Source organism: Salvelinus namaycush, chromosome 9 (assembly GCF_016432855.1).
Source record: "Salvelinus namaycush isolate Seneca chromosome 9, SaNama_1.0, whole genome shotgun sequence".
Classification (NCBI taxonomy): Eukaryota; Metazoa; Chordata; class Actinopteri; order Salmoniformes; family Salmonidae; genus Salvelinus; species Salvelinus namaycush.
Genome location: NC_052315.1, coordinates 42,894,463 through 42,919,046, shown reverse-complemented (window position 1 = coordinate 42,919,046; position 24,584 = coordinate 42,894,463). Strand labels below are relative to the sequence as shown.

Sequence of the window (24,584 nt, the reverse complement as noted above, 5' to 3'; positions counted from 1 at the left end):
GTGAAATTCCTCCAGTTATGTTAACAGAGGAAATACAGCTTGTTGAAGTTGTGACAGATACACGTTTGACTGTCTTTAGTGCCTTCCAATAACACATGGTAATGTATTACTTTACTTTCGCTTACTATTTTAGAAAGTAGCCTACTTTAGCTAGCTAGTTGGACTGGACAACTATCTGCAGTGACGGGTGAACCAGAATCTGGGTTTACGGGAGACGTTCTCCTCATAGATTCTGGTTCAAGTGGCGGGTAACGTTAACAGTTTGAGAAGGGTCACTCTTTGTTAACTTTGTCGACAACTCTCATTTCTATTTTACCTTAGTGCTAAATATGTTATTTTTGGCTGAAGTGACAAGAATGCTTTTTATTTTAGAAACATGTCGCTACACCCGCGATAACATCTGATAAATATGTGTATGCGACCAACACAATTAGATTTATTGTTGGTGCTTTCAAGACAACTGATAACTTCAACAACAACAAAAAAGTCAAATTTATTACGTCAGTGATCTTTAGTTCGGAAAGTCGTTACTAGAAAGATGCCAGAGTTTGCCAGAGTTTCCCGACTTGGAATTCCCGAGTTGGATGACCGTTCAAAATATTTTTCAGTCGGAGCTCGTTTTTCCGACATCCCAGTTGTCTTTAATGCACTGAAGTCGAGATTTCCGAGTTCCCAGTTGTTCTTAAAGTAGTGGTGTTGGTGATTTTTTTTCCCCCCGTGTTGTGAACTGGAAGTTTCACATGCCGTGGGGTCTAGGCCTAATCATTAGTCCGAACAAATTTCTATTGGACAAATTCAGCTAGGTCCCTTTACGTTTTGCAACAAAATCGGCGTAATGAATACGCTTCTGGTTTGATGGCCTGTTAAGAGGTCAAATAAGTAAACGTAATATTCAATGATTTTGGCATCTCTGTCTCATAGGGTGTGCTGGGCACTGTGCCAGCCAGGATATTGTTGATTGATTTTCAACAGAAATGGGTTATCACTAAAGTTCACTAAAAAGGTTAGTCTACATCTTTAGAAAATGCAGATCAGAACCACATTTTTCATCCAGTCATTACTTTTATGATAACCTGCAACACTGATTTGCCATTGCATCACAATATTACATTGCAGACCTGTTAGACAATTGCATTACACCACGTTGGAATTGTATAATTTTTCACTATCCATGATGGTTAAACTGAGAAGTGGCCTCAACCAGGAAGTGACTTTCAATTGTCAGTTATCTGACTGGGTAAACTTGAAAAACCTATGACCAGGTCGGATGTGCTGAAACCACTGACTGACACATGGCCTGATAGGCAGGCCAGCGTTTGTTTGTACACTCCCAAGAACAAAGATTAGATCACATAACAAAACAGGAAGCGGTTTAGTTACCACACATTGATCTAGTTACTTATGTCATAGTGAGAAGTAATTGTCAAATGACAGTATACCCATTCCGTTGATGTATGAATTGGGGTGGTAGGAGGTGGAATAATGCTCCGTTACCACATATTTACACATTTATCCTGTTTCCACAATCCAGTAATTGTCTTACAAAAAAGTTTGCTTTGTGACTTTTTCTCTTGCGAAGGTTGGTTGGCTCCCTCTTGCTATTTTGTTGCACCTCAACATCCAAGCACTTGCTGATTAGGCTTAACCTAGTGAAGTGGTCAAAAGGGGTTGGAGACCATTCATTCAGGTACTCTTCAATAACTTTACCTGTGGTCATAAGCTCCAGTATGACTTTGACCTGCTGGTGGACCAGCACACCCAGGAGAAGTTGTATTTTTTTAGGGCAAATGGCTCTTGTCATAGTTCAAACAAAGGAAGTAGAGTAGTGAGACTGGCAGCACAGAGTCTGAGTGCTTCAGAGACAGCCCAGTAAGAGTTCTGCTCCGGAGATGAGTCACTTTCATAGGCAGCCTATTTGTAGGCAACCACAATTTTCTGTTGAACTTAGTGCATTGTTGTTGTTTTTTTACATTAATGAATGTCTGACTTTACACAGTTGTTGCTTCCTATATTGATTTAGTGTTGTCTATTTTAGTATCTCGCTTAATCAAATAATGTCATACATTGAAGGCCCTATGTTGCCTCCCTGAATTACTTCTGGTTTGATGCAGCAACTTGGAAGATAAGTTAGCTAACTGTATGCAAAGTAGTACAGCAGATTATTTTCCTAAGTTGACCATTGAAACAAGCCAATAGCATACAGCAACATTTAGCTTAGACTGTTTGAAATTCAATTGTTATGGAAACTGCATAAGGCATATGCTACTCTGTTCTACTTCTCTCATTAGCCTACATTGTAGGTCATAGACTCCTAGCTAAGACGCACGGTCTCTTATTCTATTCAACAGAGGGTGTTGTCATTCATTGCATTGTAAATAGCCTATGTGTTTGAGTTGGTGATGTGTCATCATGCCATGTGGATTGTTATGAGACCACTACATAAGATCTCAAGTCTTCAACCTCCGTATCAAATATTGTCTGATCCCTGTGGGTCGAGATGCATCCAGGATGATGAGATTCTCGGTCGAGAACATAAACTGAGTAGGTCTATTCATGATAGTCGTGTTGTCACGCGATTAAAAATTATAGGATTACTGGTCCTGTGCAAAAGAAAAGTGTCAACTTCAGAGCTTTTAGAGTGCAATGCACAATAAAAAGTATTTCATATTCTATATTTAATAGTGTTCAGAATCTCCTGGTTCGTCTTTCAGGGTTTAGTCTACAAGGTTTTCTCTTACTTTGGAGTGAGCAGATTTGTCAACAAAATAACCGTCCAAAAATGTTGATGCGGAGCATCAAACATTAAGCTAGTTGGAGCATGAGGAGGAATAGGGAGCACATGTATTCCAGCTGCAGACAGTCTGAAGTGTGTGTATGTCTGAATTGGCGTGCATGTGTGGTGGTGCGCTGTCTGTTCTCTGCCTGCCCTGCAGTGACTCAGCCTGCAGCCTACAAGAGCGGGACAGCCCCTTTAAGGCAGTCTTCCATACCAGTGCACACAGGAGCCCATATAGACCTAACCGCCGTGTGGCTTTACCAGTCAATATTTCCATGCACGGCCCTTCCAGACAGGCCAAAGTACTCCTCCGCCTCTCAACTTGTCGCCGATCATCAATCCATTCACTCGTACGTGCTGTGGTCACAATGTGTGCCGTACCAAGAGAACAGTAGTACTGTGGTCTTTTGTGGACGCACAACACACAGTCAACCTTGTTGGATTGAGAGTTCAACAGTCTCCTATGTTGATGCATTGCATAATACTGTGCTGTAAGAATTGTAGGATTCTGTACCATTTGAGACTTTTTCCCCTGTGGACTGGATGCTTAATTCAGAAGAATGTCTCTTTCCTGTTAGCCTCTTTACCCTGAGAAACCAGTAAGAATTGGCCCAGCCTAGTGCTAGCATAATTGTTTCCTTTGAACTACTCTGATAGAGAACATGCTACTTCACACTGATAGGGGGAGGGAACTAAGTTCGAACTTGGCACTTCTGCCATCTGCTCTGTGAATTTACTTCATGGGTTTTTCGAAGATGGACCTAATATCTAGTTACACACTCGGTGCTCCTCTTTGTCCCAGTAGTCCGCCTAAATTGGAGCTGTTTGTGTAAACTGTTTATGGTCACTTCTCTTTAGCACCATTCTTTGTTGATGTGTTCAAAGTAGGTTATCTTTCTCCTTGTGAGCTATGAGTTTTGCATCGCTCCTTCTAGGCTTGTTGTACTGTATGTTTTTTTTAAGTTGGCTGCGTTATTAGACTACAAGTCATTATATTGTAATAAGACCTAGGTTATGTTATCACCCCAAAATGAACAACATAAAATGCTATGTGAAGAAACACCATAGTCTGACATGTCACACTCCATCATTCAGAGAGAGGGTTATTTTGAAGGGATCCATTTTACCTTTTCTCTCTCTCGCTCAGAGCCTGGGCTTCATCGACTAATTAAAGAGGCGGTTGCTAAGAGATGACAAGCGGTGACATCGCTGCTGAGAGCCTCTGTGCTGCAGCCTGAACCTGCGTCTCTACTCTGGGTCTCTTTTCTCAACCCCTGTCTATACCTGACTACACCTGACCCATGTGAAGGAGTAGGGGGAGAGGGAGCGAGAGGAGCCACACCACACACACGCCATGGCAGCTTTCACCAGTACCCCCAAAGTGAGATCCAGGAGTGCTCCTCGGCACAGAGACTGGGACCAGAGCCCGGCCGAGTGTGACTGGAAGGACTGTGAGGCTGGAGGCGGTGAGAGATCTACAGGACACAGCACCATGCTGGAGAAGACCCAGGACTTCTTCCAGATCTGTGACATCGAGGACAAAGGCTTCATCACCCACCGGGACATGCAGGTGAGATCACCTACTGTCTATGGGGCTCACTGAGTGTGACCAAACCGTCCCATGGGAGTTATTGACGTTTTTAGGCTACACCAGCATTATGCATGTTCCCATCCTTAGTACTGTGTATATATTAGTTACCTAGTCATGTATACCCTCGATGTTACTTTTGTCATTATTTCAGAGTAACTCATTTCAAATGGCTGACTTTTGATATTGATTGACAGTGCAAGTTGTTGTAGTTGTTTTTTGAACTGTGTTTTGATCCTTCAGAGCAAGAATCAATCATGAGTTGTGGTGGGTTTGTTGGAGTTGCATTCTGGACCATTTGAGGCTTTTTCCCCCTGTGGCCTGGATGCTTAATTCAGAAGAATAATTCATCTTTCCTGTTAGCCTCTTTACCCTGAGAAACCAGTAAGAATTGGCCCAGCCTAGTGCTAGCATAATTGTTACCTTTGAACTACTCTGATAGAGAATACATGATACTCTGTGGATTACTCTGTGGATGTATCCTAACTTATGCACCAGCTCCCATAGCTCATTGTTGTAACTTAGGCTTTTGTCAGGGCATCTGAATGACTGCTGTTGACAATAGCATACAGTGCCTTCGGAAAGTATTCAGACCCCTTGACCTTTTTCCAAATTTTGTTCTGTTACAGCCTTATCCAAAAAAATAATTTTTTAACATTATTATCCTCAGCAATCTACACACAATACCCCATAATGACAAAGCGACGACAGGTTTTTAGAAATGTTAGCAAATTCATAAAAATAAAAAAAATATACAGAAATAGCTTATTTACATAAGTATTCAGACCTTTTTGCTATGAAACTCGAAATTGAGCTCAGGTGCATCCTGTTTCCATTGATCATCCTTGAGATGTTCCTACAACTTGATTGGAGGCCACCTGTGGTAAATTCAATTGATTGGACATGATTTGGAAAGGCACACTGTCTCTATAAGGTCCCACAGTTGACAGTGCATGTCACAGCAAAAACCAAGTCATGAGGTTGAAGGAATTGTCCGTAGAGCTCACAGAGTTGATTGTGTCGAGGCACAGTTTTTGGGAAGGGTACCAACACATTTCTGCAGCATTGACGGTCCCCAAGAGTACAGTGCTCTCCATCATTCTTAAATGGAAGAAGTTCGGAACCCCCACTCTCTTCCTAGAGCTGGCCGCCTGGCCAAATCTGGGTAGAAGGGCCTTGGTCAGGGAGGTGACCAGGAACCCAATGGTCACTCTGACAGAGCTCCAGAGTCCCTCTGTGGAGATGGGAGAACCTTCCAGAAGGACAACAATCTCTGCAGCACTCCACAAATCAGGCCTTTTTGGTAGAGTGGCGAGACTGAACCCAATCCTCAGTAAAAGGTGCATGACAGCCCGCTTGGAGTTTTCCAAAAGGCACCTAAAGAATCTCAAACCATGAGAAACAAGATTCTCTGGTCTGATGAAACCAAGATTGAACTCTTTGGCCTGAATGCCAAGCGTCACGTCTGGAGGAAACCTGACACCATCCTTACGGTGGTGGCAGCATCATGCTGTGGGGATGTTTTTCAGTGGCAGGGACTGGGAGACATGCTCGAGGGAAAGATGAACGGAGCAAAGTACAGAGATCCTTGAAAACCTGCTCCAGAGCTCTCAGAACCTCAGACTGGGGCGAAGGTTCACCTTCCAACATAACAACGACCGTAAGCACACAGCCAAGACAACGCAGGAGTGGTTTAGGGACAAGTCTCTGAATGTCCTTGAGTGGCCCAGCCAGAGCTCGGACTTGACCACAATCAAACATCTCTGGAGAGACCTGAAAATAGCTGTGCAGCGACACTCCCCATCCAACCTGACAGAGCTTGAGCGTATCTGCAGAGAAGAATGCAAGAAACTCCCCAAATACAGGTGTGCCAAGCTTACCCAAGAAGACTCGAGGCTGTAATCACTGCCAAAGGTGATTCAACAAAGTACTGAGTAAAGGGTTTGAATACTATATACTATATTTTTTTAAATGATAAATTACCAATAATGTCAACCTGTTTTTGCTTTGTTAATATGGGGTATTGTATGTAGATTGATACATTATAGCCTTATTCTAATATTGATTTATAACAAAATGTGGAAAAAGGGAAGGAGTCTGAATATTTTCCCAAGGCACTGTACATTAGGCTAAATAATCCCAAACCTAACAACTGCAACAAATCCTCCGTAGACCCTTTGTTAGATTTGGAGACAACAATCTGGTCATTTCACAAGGCTGCATGTGGAGGACAGGGGCTGCGTTTGCTCCATAGAATTAAATGGGACACTTTTATGTCTCTGTGGCATGCTCATTAGAGATGATTCTGAGGATGTAGCCTGTATCTATCTTATTCAGGAGAGCATGTGAAAGAGTGACAGGAACCCACAACACATACGGGCAGCAAAGAGCCACACAGAGCCGTGCTTTGTCATACAGCAACTTCATTTGCGTGACTGTGCAAATCCAAACGCTTCTTACATATTCATCGATGGGCAGAGTATTCCTTTGATCGAGCACTTGTGAGCCCACGCCGTGACGAGAGTCTCAATAGAATAGATCCCTTTGATCCAATGTTTATGGAAATATACAAAAAGATTCCCTATACCCGCTCCCCGTGTTCATTTATGAGTTGTGAAAGTAATGAAATCAGCCCCCCAAAATGTTTTGTAATAACGTCAGTGCATAACTGTGTGCACTCCTGTATAATACATTACAATTATCTGCGTGAATGTGTTATGCAACTGAAATGCATTTCTGCTGGTCTATCCTTATACGACCCGAGTGGAAATGTATTTCTCTGCCATATGCAAGTTGGTTTTAGATTTAGTCGGGTATTTACTATGCCTGATTAGGCTTACCTTGTTTATCCATAAGGGCAAAGTGGATAAAGTAATTTGGCAAAGTTATGAACACATCAATTTTTATTTAAATATTTTTACATTTCATGAATGTTTTCTAGCGACTGCCAGCATTACCCTGTATGTGTGCGTGTCATTTTCTGCTGATTGCACAAACAGCCTTACAATGTTTCTCACACCGTGACCAAGAGGGTGGCAGTGGTGTCTCCGGCTGTGATCTGTCTGCTGACATAAGGGATGTGTTCAGCCCAGATAAGAGAGTTTAACAAGGAGTTCCTACCACAAATTTCACAAGTGGTTTCGGTGTAAACATAGACATGCCCAGCTCACAGAGGTGAGGCGGAGCTTTGGCTTTTCTGCATCGTTGTGGTCTTTACTGCTTATTTTCAGGGTTTCAGAGTCTGTTTGCTTTTACACACTGCTTGGCCTTCGCGTGTAAATGGCGGTTTGGGCGTATGTTGACTGACTGTTTTTGACTTTGGGCAGAAATGTTCATTTCTATAATGTTTTGAGTTCAATCTGAACGGATGAATGTCTCAAGTTTATTAATATAAACGTTTTATGGAGCAGCCTGTCCTAGTTGTTAACGGTTCCTTTTTGTCATGAACTTGCGTTACGTCGGTTGTGTGAATGCAAATGATACACCATCCTACACTTTATGAACAGGAAGAACATCTGCTCTCCTGTACTTGGGTACATGACCGTCTCTTCTGATGATACTGTTGAGTGTGTTCCCAGGTGTTTGTGCTTGGCTGGCAGCTGTTGTTCTGCACTGTATTGTTGGCACAGGAGGCTTCTGAGGGATAATGGCTCGTAATAATGTCTGGAACTGCGTGAAATGCATGGAAACCGTGTGTTTTTTGAGTTTGATACAATTCTATTTATTCCGTTACTATGAGCATGTTCTCCCCCAATTACGGTGTCTGTTTAACGTAAAGACTCTTGAGTCCTTCAGGTCCCCAGTTGTGTCCATGGCACCTGATTTGTGTTTTGTGTCCTGCTCCGCAGAGGCTCCATGGACAGCTGCCCCTCAGTGCAGAGGAGCTGGAGAATGTCTTCGACACCCTGGATTCTGACGGCAATGGATACCTCACCCTGCAGGAGTTCTCCTCAGGGTTCAGTACGTTGACTATGTCCTCTTCTCACTTTCTACTGTCCTATGCATGTTGTTTTGAAAAAGTGATGTAGTTTGATTTGATGCATCTTCCCTTTCCACATAATAACATTAACTGTGCTAGTGCAAGCAGATTATGCAGCTCTGAGTAGGTATAGATATATAGAAAGAGAGGGAGTAAAGGGTATTATAAATCATCTCCTGGACTCTCTATTTCTCCAGGTGAGTTCCTGTTTGGCCGAAGGATCTCTGTAACAGAAGGGATGGGAGAGGCCAGCCCCATTGCCAAGGAAGCCAACCAGGGCCCCCCAGACTCCCTTTACCAGACCCAGTGGGAGGAGAGGCTGATGGGCAGCGAGGACGAGGAAGAGAGGCACTTCTGCATGCTCATGGAGAGCTTGGGCGCCAGCAATGTCTTTGAGGAGTGAGTGTTTCTTTTTGTCTGTGACGTCCATACTATGTGAATCTTTGTCCCAATCCTCAATAATGCCCTCAAATGACCAGTCTTTTCCTTTAGAAGGATTAGATTGATTGAAGTCAGCTGTGCAAAACAAAAAGCGCTAAGTTGCCGCTCCATAGTAGTGCTAGCCATTCTGTTTCAATCTGCTTGCTTTGATATTTCTCAAATTCTATAAGCTTAACAAACAAGCATAAAGTCTACAGACATGTTTAAGTAGAAAACAGATGAAATACCTGAGGTCACTGTCGTCTACCCAAAAAACCTCACATAGGAAAAGTTAGTCTAAGTTGAGTTGGGTTATTTAACCTTGAACAAATCATTATAGTCACTGACATTCATGTCTGTGGATGTATTCCAGACATTGGTGGGTGCTGGTACCAGTGCTTTTGGCCTTTTGAACTCCAGGCATTCAGAGGAGAGAAACGAGAGAGCCGGGCCTCATTTAATGCATGACTAGACTCACCTTCAGCAAACAAATGTGGCTCAATAATAGTAAACGGTAGTAGGTGAGGATGTCAACTTGATAAGTACATCCTATTGACTGTCTGCAAACCTGGGTTAGAACCAGAAAGGAATGCTGACAATTTACATCAGATGAATTTGCTTCAACCTCCGGTGTGTTTTCCTGAAGTTGACACGGCATGTAACTCTACTGTGAGGATTGGAAAGTTTCCATATTTGTTTAGGAGTCTTCCAGAGGCCTGCTAGTCTTATCAATCAGTCCAAATTTCAATGAACAGAGATCCATCAAACATGCATTGCATGAGATGATTTTCTCAGATCATTTTCTCAATTGGTCTTTCCACATATGGCCCTGCCAAAAAATGACATAAATGTATTCCAGTCGTTACTGAACACTGACGTGAAGACCATGGCACAGACAAAGATTGCGTTTAAACTGTTGTATCAAAATAGCACTATTTTCAACTAACAGGAAATGGGATTTTCTAGGCTAAGATCATCTTGACCAAATGTCAATTTTGCATAAATATGTCAGCACGGCTGCAGGCAGCCCACAGCTACCCACTGCCTGCCTGCCTACATTGTTCACATTGACCTAAAAGATAATTCGACTTAAAAGTACTTTTTTTTTCCCACACCAAGAAGTACCTCAGTACAGTTGTTCTACACAGAAACCTGAGTACAGACTGTATTCCAGGTCTTGTCATTCAGACTAATCTTTGTTCTGACCCCCTTCCCATCAGCCCTGGTGAGGTGCGTAGTCTGTGGGCCCAGCTGAGAAGAGATGAGCCGCATCTCCTGTCCAACTTTGAGGAGTTCCTGGCCAGGGTCACCTTCCAGATCAAAGAGGCCAACCATGAGAAGAGGGAGATGGAGAGCGCCCTTAAAAGGTAGAAATATCGCCATTCATCAGGTATTGGTAGAATTTGGGCAATTAGTAGCTCACTGTAGCTTGGTCCCAGATCTGTTTGTGCTGTCTTGCCAACTCCAAAAGTCATTGGCTAGACAACACAAACAGATCTGGGACCAGGCTAGCTCAATGTTCCTTTACAGATAACCTCTGCCCTAGTAACGAAGGGCAAAGTAGCTTACTGTATGTGCTTGCTACAATATGAATGTCATTTAAACCTTTTTTGCATTAGTGCATCTATAGAATGATCGTCCCCAGTTATCTGTTTTTTCTGTGTTTTTTCCCTTAAAAAAATGTTTTACTAAAAGTATAGCTTTTTCTGACTGACAGATTTGTAGTCCTTAGTTAAGCCTGCTAAATTCCACACGTTAAGAGCTAGTGCTGCCTTGGGAGGGGAGAAAGTGTTAAAGTTTTACAGTGTGGGAGAAACAAACTTTTACTCCACCGTTGGGATGTGGCTAACCTCCCAGCTCCAAAGCAATATTAAGTGCTTGTGAATGTGCTCCCAAATCTCTCACTTTCTCCAAATTGTGACGGACAATGTTCATGGCAATTTTACGCAAAGGAGTACTACTTGACAATCTCCACCTACTTGTTTATTATGTCATGTTTCAACTGAGCACAGCTTAGCTTTTGTACCATAGTGGTGCATTGTCACACAGTTTCCCATAGCTGAAAAGCAACCCTCAAACTGTTATTTGTTGCTGTGCCTGTTCAGAATGCGTCGTGCTAGCTTACAGTTGACCTACTGTATGATTTGAAATGGCAGACTGAAAGCTTAACTAAACATTTGATAACGCTTGAGCGGCCCATTTTCTTATGTGCTGCCAAAGCTAATGGAAAATGCTTTATTAGCATTAACAAGACCCCCACCCCCCCAAAAAATAAAAAATAATTCTACATCCGAACAGAAAAGCAGCAACACATGACGACGAGATCCAGCGCTTATATGAAGAAATGGAGCAGCAAATCAAAAATGAGAAGGACAGGATCCTCCTGCAGGTAAAGGAAGAGATCTCCCACTGCATACGCCTTGTTAGTAACCTCAGTTTTCGGGAAGATCCTCTTGCTCTCTCGTTCTCCCTCCCGCTCTCTCTCTCTCTCCCCCTGCAGGACTCTGAACGCTTCCTGTCTAGGAGCCAGGACTTAGAGCATCAGCTCTCCAGTAAGGAGCGGGAGCTGGAGCAGATCTTCCAGAAACAGAGGCGGGTGAGTCAGGATACGAAGGATGAGTCCTTGATGATCACAGGCATCACACTGATGGGTAGATTTGCACTGTACAGAACTTATTATTTTTGATCAAATCTAATTTTGGTGACTGAATTGTCACCAGTTATTATTAGACTCTAAGAGCTGTTGCTGAGTGTCTGTCTGCAGCATATTCTTTAATGGAAACTAAGAGATGATCATGTCTAACCGTGACACACTCACAAACAGAACTCCACTGAAGCTTTTAAGACTAATTTGTCCATTGGAAATTAGTCTCATTTTTAAAAAAATTTGGGAGGTGGAGATTAGCTTTAATATTGCAGATTGTGGCTTCCATCAATGTAATTGTCTGCATCATTTCCAAAATTTATTATTTTCCCCTACCTCGCCTAACTGGAGTAAACTAATGGGCAACAATTAGTCTTACCAGTACTTCTTCATTTGCTTTACAAAGGGGAATAAGGCATTAGTTCCTACTGTACCCAAGGCACCAAGGCTTTCTCTCAGAGGTACCGGAGTGCCTCTAATTATTATGTCTGTAATTCACATTCCATGTTCCTCTCTGCCGACCATGGAAATAGAATGGCAGAACATTGACTTTAATGGGAATGTCTGTTCTAGAGATTCTATTTCAATGCTGCCAACACAGTCTCTGTAAAGGAGGCATCCAGACCTTATGCTGGCTAGCCTCATCATATATTGTTTTAGATCCCCTGTTGGAGCACTTTGGCTTATATATGTAGAACAGTGATAGTAGTGTTTGAGGCTACAGTCAGACAGCAGCCTTATGTGTGTCCTCACACAGCCCCTGGATTTAATGGGTGTGTGTGGGTCAGACCAGGCCGGGAGATATCACTCGTTTCATATTTTCCATTCATCAATGCACGGTGTATTGTTGCAATCACACAATAGTCACTGATTGCTAAGGACGATCAGACTATGATTGTTACTGCATAGTAGTGTCTGGGAAATTGTGTTTTTAAAGCTGTATATGATCAGATGAAAGTGCATTTCGTAGGGCGTCTGCTTTTGGCCGTAGTGTTTTTGTGTGTTGTCCCCTCTGCCCGTCTCCTCTGTGTGACCGTGGCCCCTCTCCCCTGTGTCCCCCTCCCCCAGTTGGAGTGTCAGTGTCGGGAGCTGCACAGCGAGCAGCACGTGACCAAGGTGGAGAATGTGAAGCTGAAGCAGACCAATGAGGATCTGGCCCAAGAGCTGGAGCACACCAGTCAGGAGCTGACCCTGGCACAGGAGCAGCTGGGCCTCCTGCAGGAGCAGTCGTCACGCCTGCACAAGGAGAGGGAGAGGTAAGTCTGCTTGTTTGTGGCTGGTTGGCTAGCTGACTGTCTGGGATCCTGATTGGGTCTCCTTGTGAGTACAGTACACGAATATGTGGATTTGTTTTCCAACACAGGGAAATGTACCAGGTCACAGAGGGATTGCAGAGAGAGCGAGCAAGCCTGCTGAAACAACTTGACCTGCTGAGGTAAGAGTGGAGACGGACAGACACACACTAGGAGAGAGGCAATGGGTTATATTAGTCCAGGGGCCACTGTTCTCCAAGTGTACAATAGTGTACAATGTTATTTTCACTACAAACCAAGGCCACGCATCCATCGAGCAGATAGCAAAGCATATAGCATTGACCTCAGGCAAACTCCTCGAAGCGCTTTCTCACTTGTTCTTAGAAAATGTTTATATTTTTTGCAATGAACCCATTCCTTGTTATATTGTCTCCAGGGAAATGAACAAACACTTACGAGATGAACGAGATATGTCCTCGTATCAAGTAAGTATTCGCATGCATTTTTCATTGTCCATTTGTGAAATCCCATGTCTGTCTGCTCTGTTTGATAGAGCCTATCCTAAAAACATTTTTTATCAAATCCAATTGCAATCAAACTGTAGATTTAAATTTGTTTTGCAGAAACTGAGGAATACTGTTGAAAATCCTGCTTGGAACCCGAGGCCTGGATCAAATACTCTGAATCCCTTTGACAAAAAGGCCTTTAAATGGTACACCGTTTGCTCTGAAATGCTTTTAATACAAATTGAGTGAATACTGTCTGATTCAGTCGTGGAGGCCTTCATTTATACTAATGTTCAATTCACCTACAATACACACGTCAGTATGACTGACTGTAGCTTGAGTAGTTATTCATGGTGAATGATTAATATTTTCTAAGTAGATGGCATTACACAAAGTAGAACAAAGCACATGACACAGAATTCAAATGTAGGACAGAAAGCTGTTCAATAGGGCTGCAGTTGTAACTCTTTGCAGAACATGTCCGTACTGTATTTACATTGTTCTGAATATGCAAATGCTTATATAAATATGCGAGTCAATTCACATTCTACAGCCATACCGTTATGTTCCAAAAAAAAAAAAGCAATTGTCAGCCAATTCACATTTGTCCCTTCAATTACCATCTCATCCCTGTCTCTCCAGTGAGGAAGAGGTAGGGCTCCCCCACTCTAAGAAGAGCCCGGGGGGAGTGAATGGCTACAGCCTGGAGGATGTGGTAGCCTCCAAACCCCCCCACAGACCCCTACAGAGGATCATCTCCATAGAGGAGGACCACCTACCCCAGCTCTTGCAGGACGACTACCATGCCCAGCTCTGTGAGTGGAGCGAGGAGGCAGAGGAAGACGGGGAGGAGGAAGAACACATAGAGCTGCAGATGAACTCAATATATCCTCCAAGTTCTCTTCCGACTAGGGAGCAGCAGCCAGCTGACACCAGAGAGTCAGAGACGCCTACATCCCCCAGGGGCCAGCCTGTCGGCAAGGAGACCGTAGTGAACGTAAGACTTGTGTGCTCAGAGACGAGGTTGATTGGTCATAATGTGGACAGGCTTTGTTTTGTCTCTGATCAATAGAGAATGAGAAGGTGTCAGTTGGCCTAGTAACCTTCCCTTTAAAAGAACCTTGCCGTCCTCTTCAGTCCTTCAGGGTTGTTTATAGGTCAGTGTTTTTGTTGGTTCTCCTGACCCGTATAGAGAGGGGTGAAGGTGGATGTACAGCACAATGTGTTCTCAAAGTCCTGTTTCTCTGAGCAGACCTGAGATAGGAGAACAGCGGTCACAGGGTTGGGTTTTTCACTTAGTGACTTGACCCCACAGTTACCCTGGCAACAGGTTTAGCTATTTGTGTTGAATGAATGTTTCAGGAGGTTTTCATGATTTAATGTCATCTAGGAACTTACTTACTTAGGTGACTTAAATGACTTAGGTGACTTAAATCAGAGGAATATTATCTTGTCCATCCTGCATCAACAGGCATAGACTACAGTGTGAAAATGATAACGGTGCATTTGGAAAGTATTCAGACCCCTTGACTTTTTCCACATTTTGTTCAGTTACAGCCTTATTCTAAAATTGATTAAATTGTTTTCCCCCCTCAATCTACACACACTACCCCATAATGACAAAGCAAAAACAGGTTTTTAGAAATTTTTGCTAAACTTAAATCACATTTACATAAATATTCAGACCCTTTACTCAGTACTTTGTTGAAGCACAATTGGCAGCGATTACAGCCTAGTCTTCTTGACGCTACAAACTTGGCACAACTGTATTTGGGGAGTTTCTCCCCTTCTCTGCAGATCCTCAAGCTCCCGAAGCCACTGCTGCGTTGTCTTGGTTGTGTGCTTAGGGTCATTGTTCTGTTGGAAGGTGAACCTTTGCCCCAGTCTGAGGTCCTGAGCACTCTGGAACAGGTTTTCATCAAGGTTCTCTCTGTACTTTGCTCCGTTCATCTTTCCCTCGATCCTGACTGGTCTCCCAGTCCCTGCCGCTGAAAAACCTTACCACAGCATGATGCTGCCACCATGCTTCACCTTAGGGATGGTGCCAGGCTTCTTCCAGATGTGACGCTTGGCATTCAGACCAAAGAGTTCAATCGTGGTTTCATCAGACCAGAGAATTTAGTTTCTCATGGTCTGAGTCCTTTAGGTACCTTTTGGCAAACTCCAAGTGGGCTGTCATGTGCCTTTTACTGAGGAATGGCTTCCGTCTGGTCACTCTACCATAAAGGCCTGATTGGTGGAGTGCTGCAGAGATGGTTGTGCTTCAGGAAGGTTCTCCCATCTCCACAGAGGAACTCTGGAGCTCTGTCAGAGTGACCATCGAGTTCTTGGTCACCTCCCTGACCTAGGCCCTTCTCCCCTAATTGCAAAGTTTGGCCGGGCGGCCAGCTCTAGGAAGAGTCTTGGTGGTTCCAAACTTCCATTTAAGAATGTGTTCAATGCTGCAGATGTTTTTTTTATACCCTTCCCCAGATCTGTGCCTCGACACAATCCTGTCTCGGAGCTCTACGGACAATTCCTTCCACCTCATGGCTTTGTTTTTGCTCTGACATGCACTGGCAACTGTGGGACCTTTATAGAGACAGGTATGTGCCTTTCCAAATCATGTCCAATCAATTTAATTGACCACAGGTGGACTCCAATCAAGTTGTAGAAACATCTCAAGGATAATCAATGGAAACAGGATCCACCGGAGCTCAATTTTCAGTCTCATAGCAAAGGATCTGAATACTTATGTAAATAAGATGTTTCTGTTTTACATTTTTTATAAATTTGCTAAAATTTCTAATAACCTGTTTTTGCTTTATCGTTATGGGGTATTATGTGTAGATTGAGGAAAAACATTAATTGAATACATTTTAGAATAAGGCTAACGTATATGCCTGAATAATTTACGAATGCACTGTATTTCAAGAACTTTACAACTTGATGTTTTTATAGGATAGTAGTTGTGTTGTGGACTTAGAATTAGGGGCTATATGATGTATTCAAAATATGCTAAAATATGTTGCTCAATGCTCAAATATTTGGTGCATCAGCTAGGGCCATGTCATCGTTTTAGTATACCCTCTCCCAGCATATATCGATTTGGATAGCCGCAATCTGAAATAACTTTTCCTCAAGTAATAAGCAAGATAACTTAAGCACAAAAAGGAGTATGGCAACATGTAATGAAACTTATAGAATTACCTCTTCCCTCTGCTTTATCTCTCTGTGTTGTTTCCAGGAGGGTGCAGCGCCACCCCCGGACCGCCTGTTTAAGATCGTGCTGGTAGGGAACTCTAGCGTGGGGAAGACCTCACTCCTCATGAGGTTCTGTGACGACTGCTTCTACCCAGGCACCTCTGCCACCGTGGGTGAGTAGTGGCTGGCCTCTCCAGGGTTCCTTTTCTACAGCAGAGCAGGGTTTTCATTAGGCACCAATGGAACAAAGTGGACGGAAACCCAGGAGGAACTACCTGGACTTAAGAATAAGAATCTCTAGTTTTATGTTGCAAACTGTTTTGATACGGTGTGTCCTAATCAACATGACCCAGGGCAGAGCTGAGCCCACAGACATGTGGCTGGCTGACCTCACCCTCCCTCTCACACCTCACACTGGCTTTACTCATTAAGCTCTTTTAAATGCCGATTGCTTACACTGTGGAGGTCCGACTGTTGTGTTGATCTTGCACTACATAGGCAACAGCCTAAGCAGATAAACCATATTGTGGTACTGTTGTATTGACTGACTTGCATTCACACAGACCATAACTGGATACTTCCAATTGGGCTTTCTGTTGTACAGTAGATTGTTACACACCCAAACCTAGTTTGTTCCTTGACTGACTGCGAGCATACTGAATTATTCTGAATCCTAGTACGAACAGCTCCAGAACTCTAATCTCCTCTCTATTAGACCCTGTTTGGAAGCACACAAAAATGATTTGATTCTGAAAATAGTCATTTTTAGGAGAGTCAGATGGATTTTGAATTGTATGGTCCCTCTAGAACAATGGGCAATATACTCTCATTGACGCAATTGTGATGCAATCATTGACAAAAAAAACATATTTCTCCTTTTCTATTTGAGCACAGGGGACAAATATTGTTGATTGCAACCATCGATGGGAGTAACATTTCAAAAACTCAGAAGGACATATCCTTTTGAAGTTCCTTGTTCTACCAAATTTGCCCGGAAATCAATTGTTGGTTCCTTTCATCATGTTTAACCTTTTCTATCTTGCTACAAACCCAGCACTTCTAAAAAATAATACTGACAGAAAATTACAAGAACAAATATAATTGGAAGGCAAAATCTAGTAAATTACTTAGGTGACTTAAATCAGAGGAATATTATCTTGTCCATCCTGCATCAACAGGCATAGACTACAGTGTGAAAACGATAACGGTGGACAACAGCAAGGTGGCGCTGCAGATGTGGGATACAGCAGGACAGGAGAGGTGGGAGCTTGAACATATTAAGTGAATTTACACACATTCCACGTTTTACCTCAGCAGCTTTTGTTTTGCTACATGCAGTTATGCTGTATGGCACGTTGCTAATGTCAGTGAAGTGAAATATTACTGCAGTGCTTAAATGTCTTTTTCCCCCTTTTTTATTTTACAGTATTTTCTAATGAGACCATGTTGCACATGACACTTGAAAATAGTATCTAATGAGACAACATTTTTAGTATAAGATCAAATTCCGTACTTATTTTGTTGTGCTTGAGGATAATGTACAAATGGGGGAGTTCTCAGTTTTCCTTCTCCACCCCTTCAGGTATCGCAGCATCACCAAGCAGTTCTTCCGCAAAGCTGACGGTGTGGTAGTCATGTATGACATCACTGATGAGCAGAGCTTCACTGCGGTGAGACAGTGGCTGACCAGTGTACAGGTGAGACGAGCCCAGACACTTCACTGCTCACCTCTGAAATAGCAGGCCTACACATACAAGCTCAGAGAAATGTAGATAATACGGAGAGCCTCCTCCTGCTCAATAGCACATTCAATGTAGGCTTACAGAACATTTTATATACAATATCAGATCAAATGCGCTAATTATTGTAATTCTTACTGGATATTTGTAAAGCGGCACGATACAAGTTACCATTCATTATCGTTACGGATTGTGTGTTATGTACTACTGTTATGCAACATGTAGTGAATATAGATTTGTCCGTGACCTTGCTCAGTGTAACACTGATGTTAAAAACCTGCGACGCTGAATGCTGCCCACCCACTGGGTATCTGAAAGAGACTGCTGAGGTTCTAGCCCTAATGGAGTGCATCAGTGCCCAACATCTCCATCTCTCTTCACAGGAGGGGGCCGGCGAGGATATTCCCATCATGCTGCTGGCAAACAAAACAGACAAGGAGAGCGAGCGGGAGGTTCAGACGAGAGTAGGCGAGAAATTGGCCAAGGTCTGTCTATCAGCAATTCCCTGGGTGTTGTCTTCAACCCGCAGGCTTCTCAGTGCCCACAGCCACAAAGTAGTAGGCCATCTTCTCACTGAATAAGTAAAAGCAACAAATATATATATTTTTTTTACGAGATGTGCGTGTGTGGGCCTTAAAGGTCTAGGAGTAGTTTTTCAACTTCTATCATCCCTCTATAATTTTGTATATTACATTTTTTTTCCCATTTGGGTCTGTAGTTTCTACGGTGATAGATAATTGCTAAGGGCCTTAGATCAGTCGAGCTGCTCTTATTTTTCATTTTGCTCCAATGGCCATTAGTCCAGACAATGATTACCTTTAATGTTACTAAACAGGCCTCAGTAGGAGGCTGTGTGGAAGAGGAGAGCGTGATCGACCTACTACAGCCAGTTCCAATCAGAGCACTGTACTGTACATCCCATTGACTGCCCTGTTTTTCATCTGCTAATGACAGTTATCAAATCTCCTTTGCAGGACTGCCAGTTGATTTTCTATGAGTGCAGTGCTTGCTCTGGACAAAACGTCGTAGACTCTCTGGTACATTTGGCAAGGTGAGTTAAGTTAAGCGCTGTGTGGGATTCTGCCCAGCGTTTTAACAGGACATAAGTCTTACTACTTCCACATTTACTATTGTCTTAACACGACTGTTTGTCATTTCGATTTTTGGCCATTTAGCAAGGCTATACGAAGGGAAAATATGCTTAATACTGTCAGGCCAAAAATGTAATAACTGTCTGCTTGGGCTTCATCCAAGCTAGGCTTTATGTGGTTTGCAGTGAAATCTGACAACTCACTTTAGGCCAAATGTGTCAGTGTGTCTGGAGGTACAAAAAAACTCTTTGTTGATGTTAACAAGTACAGGGAAAGAAAGGAAAACAATGACCAATCTTATCATTCCTAAATATACACTTAACACACATAATAAACAACTTTATCCTAGCAGTTAATTCTCCCAACTTCAATAATAGTATCGGAATCTAATATTGTGTAATTTCTTTAGTCAAGTCTATTGCAATGTAGTTTATGTTGGGTTCTCACTCAATAATAAACAATTAACCTACAGTATGTGACGTTGGCTCATTTCTGAGTAAAATCTCTTCTGTGTCCCCTAGAATTCTGAAAGAGCAGGAGGACAGAGAGAAAGAGAAGACGGTCCAACTGGTAAACAGCTCTTCACATAAGAAGAGGTCCTGCTGCTAGCAACAAGAATGCTACTAGCTAGCTTCTATCTTCTCAACACACAAGGTGATGGTGAACTCACCTAATTAAATATACAGTATATTCTGACTAGAGTTCCTTAAGAACTTAAAGATCTACAGCACAATACCTCTCACTGTCACCCAGTCCACCTACGGTGTGAACACCTGTTTCTTGAATCTGTGGTTTTAAAAAGAAAAAAACACCTCTTTGAGGGGGAAAAAAAAATAATAAAAATGTCTTAGCATTTCACACGATGAAAGGGCCAGGGTAGGTGCTGACACTGCCATACATGGATAATGACATTTTTTTAAAGACAGTCTTGCACTACAATAATAAAATATGGATTTTCCTAATGACAACTTATTTTTAATACATTTATTTTCAACTAGCTAAGTCAAAACCAGTAACTATACTACTTTTATATTTAATTCAGTACAGTTTACACTGTCTGAAAAATGTACTGAAAAAATAAAAGTAAACCTTGTTAATAGTTGGGTTAGGTTTCATGAAATCTGAATTTCATTCAGGACCAATTTAACATTTTCCAATAGTAGAGAAGGGTTATAACATTTGTCAGATTTGGACTTTATCTCAGATCAATTTGATGAATAGATTAGCTTATCCCTCAAATGTAATAAGGTTTACTGTGTTGTATATGTAATGTTGGGATGATTTACCAGAAGTCAACTACAGATGTGGGATCCTAATTTGACCAGTATTGTCGCAGCAAAATAATCCTGCAGCAACAGGATTTGAACGTTTAGTCCATTAACTTTTCTGCCGATGTAATGTTGCTAGATCGTGATTAGGCTACATGAAAAGTGCAACTGTTAATATAATGTGTGAGTTTTTAGTGAATCTATGTCAATTCTGGGGCACAGAAATCCTCAGCAACAGCAGTGATCAAGTGAAGATCCTACATCTGTATGTGTCTATAAAGTCTAATTGGCAGCTTCTCCTTTTACACAAATGTTTGTTTTACACTTTGCATTGACAGTGGAAGGTAGTAAAGCTCTGACATACTATACCTCTCTCAAAGCGTTTGCATATAAACCGTCACCACTGTTTGGCTTTTTTATGTAATTGGCACAGTGTTATTTCTATGAAGGAGTTTTGTACTGTAGTTGTTTGCTTAGTTTTGCCAAGAGATTTGCCTTCTCTTAGAAGTATTTGTTTGTGGGCGCACTAAAACGTTTCTCCTAATAATTCCATAAAAATGTATATTGTGCCAAGTATCCTTGAACAAATGTTCCATTTTAAATCTAACACATTGCAATGTATGCCATCACTGCACCTGGAAAGATCCTCAGATACGTATGAGACATTGGAGGTATTAGATACGTGCTGTATGTGTATGTTCTGTGATGTTGAAGGATACTGAGAAATCGTCATTTGGAGCCCTCCGGTATAGAGAGTATTCCTTGTGTATTTGACAGTGTGCCATAGCACCATGACTACTCTAAATGAACCAATTGTTGCATTTGCGCCACGCTACTGGGCCTGTGTTCTTGCACAATAATGTATGTGAAAATGTAAATATGAAAAATGTTGTATGGTTTCTCTGAATAATAAACAGATATTGTATATTTCAGTGATAAATTAAATAATCTAACCCAATTAAAACACCACTTCCTTGAAGTAAGAAAGTGGATGCAATTGTGAAACTTGAATTTCAGATGCCACCTAGTGGACAATGTTGATCTAGAGTCGATAACTTTTATTTAACTGTTACATGACAGGAGGTAAAATTAACAATACAATACAAAGCTTGAATATAACTATTTTTCAACTCAGAATTGTCATACCAAATTAACATACACAGCACAATTTCAGTAGCTGACATGAAATAGTGGCAACCATGTTGTTTTAGTACTTGGTGTAAATAACCAACTGAATGCCATGAGTGGTAAACTGGAATGACACTAGTCGTGTTAGATCTGCTAAAGGCCAAACCTTAAAGTTAGCTTAAATCACTGACTTAATTCCAAAGACAACAGTTTTGTATGCATGCTACTGAAAGTGATTCAATGGATTCTATTAAAGTTAGTCTAACTACTTTTGCTTTTGATCCAGTATCAACTTGTTTATCTACAGGTTTAGTTTATTATTCATCTACTGTATGTATAGCACAGCATCTACAATAGAATACTATACAAATCTATGCTCTCACAAGTAAGCGCTCAACATGAAACAGAAAATAGTCAGACCCTTTACTGAATAGATTGTACATCCATCAAATGTGACTCACTCATTACTAGCCACTGGTCTATTCATACATGGCATGTCCTACATCTTCTGAACAGTCATAAGTGCTGTGCTGATGAGCTTCACAGAAAGGCATGGGAGAGCGAGCGGACTGGGAGTGAGGATCTTGGCTGCGTAAAGGAAGGATGGTGTAAACGCACGTGTCAAACTCATTCCACGGAGGGCCGAACGTCTGCAGGTTTTCGCTCCACCTTTTCTATTTGAGTGATGAATTAAGGTCACTAGTTAGTAAGGAACTCCCCTCTCCTGGTTGTCTAGGTCTTAATTGAACGGAAAAACCTGTAGACACTCGGCCCTCTGTGGAATGAGTTTGACAACTCTGGTGTAACAGTACTACACAACTGTGAGGGGAGGTCACAGTTGGACTGGAGGACACCTCCAGTTGTTGCCTTGGCGATGACCTTAGTAAGAGCACAGGTTAAGGGAAGGAGCTGCTGTCAACTGACGCGCCGAACAGAGAGGCCAGAATGAACACTGCTACTGATCTAAGGATGGGACTAACTGATGATTTCTGCTAGGCTCTGAGGCCAGGCCAGTTGCAGACCCGAGATCAGTGGAGCCAGAGAAAAAAATGGTAACGATGTGAGGCCCCGCCCACTGAATGCTGCAGCGCACTCACCACTTCCTGGGAGCGATCTCAATTGCATCATATTCGTGTCCTCTCTCCTCGTCTGCATCTCAAAACCCAGTGGAGATGGTCAGAGGGGTGGGACCTCTGGCTTTCTCATCCAATGGGTTTTGAGAAGGAGGCGAGTTAAGAAGACATGAGAATTATGGAATTAAGATCTTCCTCTGGTGTGGTTTCAGTGTGTCCACATCAACTACAATTATCAATTACAGAACTTAAGAGATCATGGTTATTGTTGAAAATCGTGATTACCTAATTATCTATAGTATGAGAAATATAGCACTATAGAATAGAGTTAGGGAGGATTGGAGAAATGTAGGCTTTGTAGCCAGGAGCTTTTGCAGGCATCTAGACGGGGCCCCGGTCTATACTGATTACAATGTTGACATCACAGCGCTAACAGAAACCACAGACCACCACTTTGGAGTGCAAGCTGTGCAAATGTGTGAGCTCTCATACTGTTATTTTGCACCCACCTGAAAAGCTACAGTACGTCGCCTGACTGCAAATACACATTTACATATATTCACATCCTTACACAATACAGTATGCAGTACTGAATTTCTGATATATTCAATTACTGTACTTTTACCAGATATGAAGATTATTATTAAACATGCAAAATTGGGTAATTTAAAAAGCCTATTTGAAGAAAAATCAATACTACTGGCTGTAGGATGTATTATTATATGCAATATAAATGTGAAGTTCCTGAAAAATACAGTAATTGATTATATGGGATCCAAACTTGCTGTAGAAGATAACATTGGTTGCCACCTCTCACATACAGTATAGATCAATCAATAACATTCATAATGACTCGAACATTCTTGAATTCATAAGGTGTTACATTCAAAGTTGTCCTCTGAACAGTTGGCCTAACAGTAAAGTGCCAGTTAGAGGTGTCAATGTGAGCATGTTGATATTGCTTGGAGTGCCACCCCTGCACTGATGAGCTTCTCTCATCATAGCCTGCCTCCTCTGATCTAGCCTATCCCTCCATTTCTCTCCAGCCATCCTCTCTCATCCCTTCATCTATTCTCTCTATCTCCTCTCTGATTCCTGCATCCAACCCTCTCTCATCCCTTCATCTCCTACCTCTATCCAAACTTCTCTCCTCCCTCCATCCCACCCTCTCTGATCCCTCCAATGCACTCCCTCTCCTCCCTCCATCCCATCCTCATTATTGTCTGTTGTCGAGAGGAGTGCCTCTTCTTTCCCTCTGTGTATTTGTAGGGCTGCAGGCGGCATTGCGCGCCGGCTTCTCCCTATTGGACACCTAGCTAGCGCATCTTGTAGTCGTGGGAGATGGCTGCCTCGCATATCTGTCCTTTGAAATCCAGCTCAAAGGTGAAGTCCAAGTCACGCTGTGTGTGAGAGAGAGAGAGAGAGAGGTAATTCACCAGGGGAATAAAAGAGAGAAATCTAAGTGAGGGTTCAATCAGGAGTGGGGCACTGACGCTGTTGCTATCCTCATCTGCTGTTTGGTCTGGGAGTGATTAGTGCTCTCTCTCCTTTGACCTCTATCAAAAAGATGATGATTGAAGTTCAAACAAGCAGTCTATTGTGGAGAGGTAGTGGTGGAATTGGGTTTCTTTCTAGCCATATAATGTTGGTTAAAATGCCTCGCCTGCCTGAAATGACTTGATTTGACCTTCTGACTTTATTTTGTTAGACAAGTACAAATGTATGTATGACCTCTACCTATCCCTGTTGGGCCAGTGTCTAGTTATCATACAGTAGGTAGGGGCCAGGGGCCTCATTTATCAAAGGTGCGTGTGCACAAAATAAACTCAACCTTGCATCCGCCAGTCTTCCCGCAAAGGTTGGTATTTATACTTTTTGAACTTGACGGGAAAAGTGTGCATCTCCACGCACAGCTCAGACCATGCGTACACACAAC

General features: G+C 42.4%; 2 protein-coding genes across 2 annotated transcripts in view; one reads left to right on the top strand and one right to left on the bottom strand.

The window, feature by feature from the left end:
* Window positions 1–21,847, top strand: cracr2aa (calcium release activated channel regulator 2Aa). The gene is made up of 18 exons (XM_039001480.1): window positions 1–98; window positions 3,924–4,346; window positions 8,213–8,324; window positions 8,541–8,742; window positions 9,984–10,130; window positions 11,062–11,152; window positions 11,264–11,359; window positions 12,476–12,663; window positions 12,771–12,842; window positions 13,097–13,145; window positions 13,284–13,372; window positions 13,809–14,163; window positions 16,393–16,522; window positions 17,528–17,609; window positions 17,932–18,046; window positions 18,472–18,573; window positions 19,063–19,139; window positions 19,701–21,847. The coding sequence occupies exons 2-18, from the start codon at window positions 4,131–4,133 to the stop codon at window positions 19,786–19,788; spliced, it is 2,211 nt and encodes a 736-aa protein (XP_038857408.1). The 5' UTR covers window positions 1–98; window positions 3,924–4,130; the 3' UTR covers window positions 19,789–21,847.
* LOC120054097 (protein arginine N-methyltransferase 8-B) overlaps window positions 21,485–24,584 on the bottom strand; it is a 37,526-nt gene continuing 34,426 nt past the window's right edge. Inside the window, exon 10 of the mRNA XM_039001481.1 lies at window positions 21,485–24,048. Within this exon, the coding sequence (XP_038857409.1) occupies window positions 23,965–24,048 (84 nt within the window). The 3' untranslated portion in view covers window positions 21,485–23,964. The remainder of the gene's footprint in view (window positions 24,049–24,584) is intronic.

What these genes read in the sequence shown, in the direction of transcription:
- cracr2aa (XM_039001480.1), top strand. Translation starts at nt 4,131, where the DNA reads ATGGCAGCTTTCACCAGTACCCCCAAAGTGAGATCCAGGAGTGCTCCT. An exon ending in AAACAACTTGACCTGCTGAG is followed by an intron (nt 12,843 to 13,096) that starts GTAAGAGTGGAG and finishes TATTGTCTCCAG; the next exon opens with GGAAATGAACAAACACTTAC. An exon ending in AGTGGCTGACCAGTGTACAG is followed by an intron (nt 18,047 to 18,471) that starts GTGAGACGAGCC and finishes CTCTCTTCACAG; the next exon opens with GAGGGGGCCGGCGAGGATAT.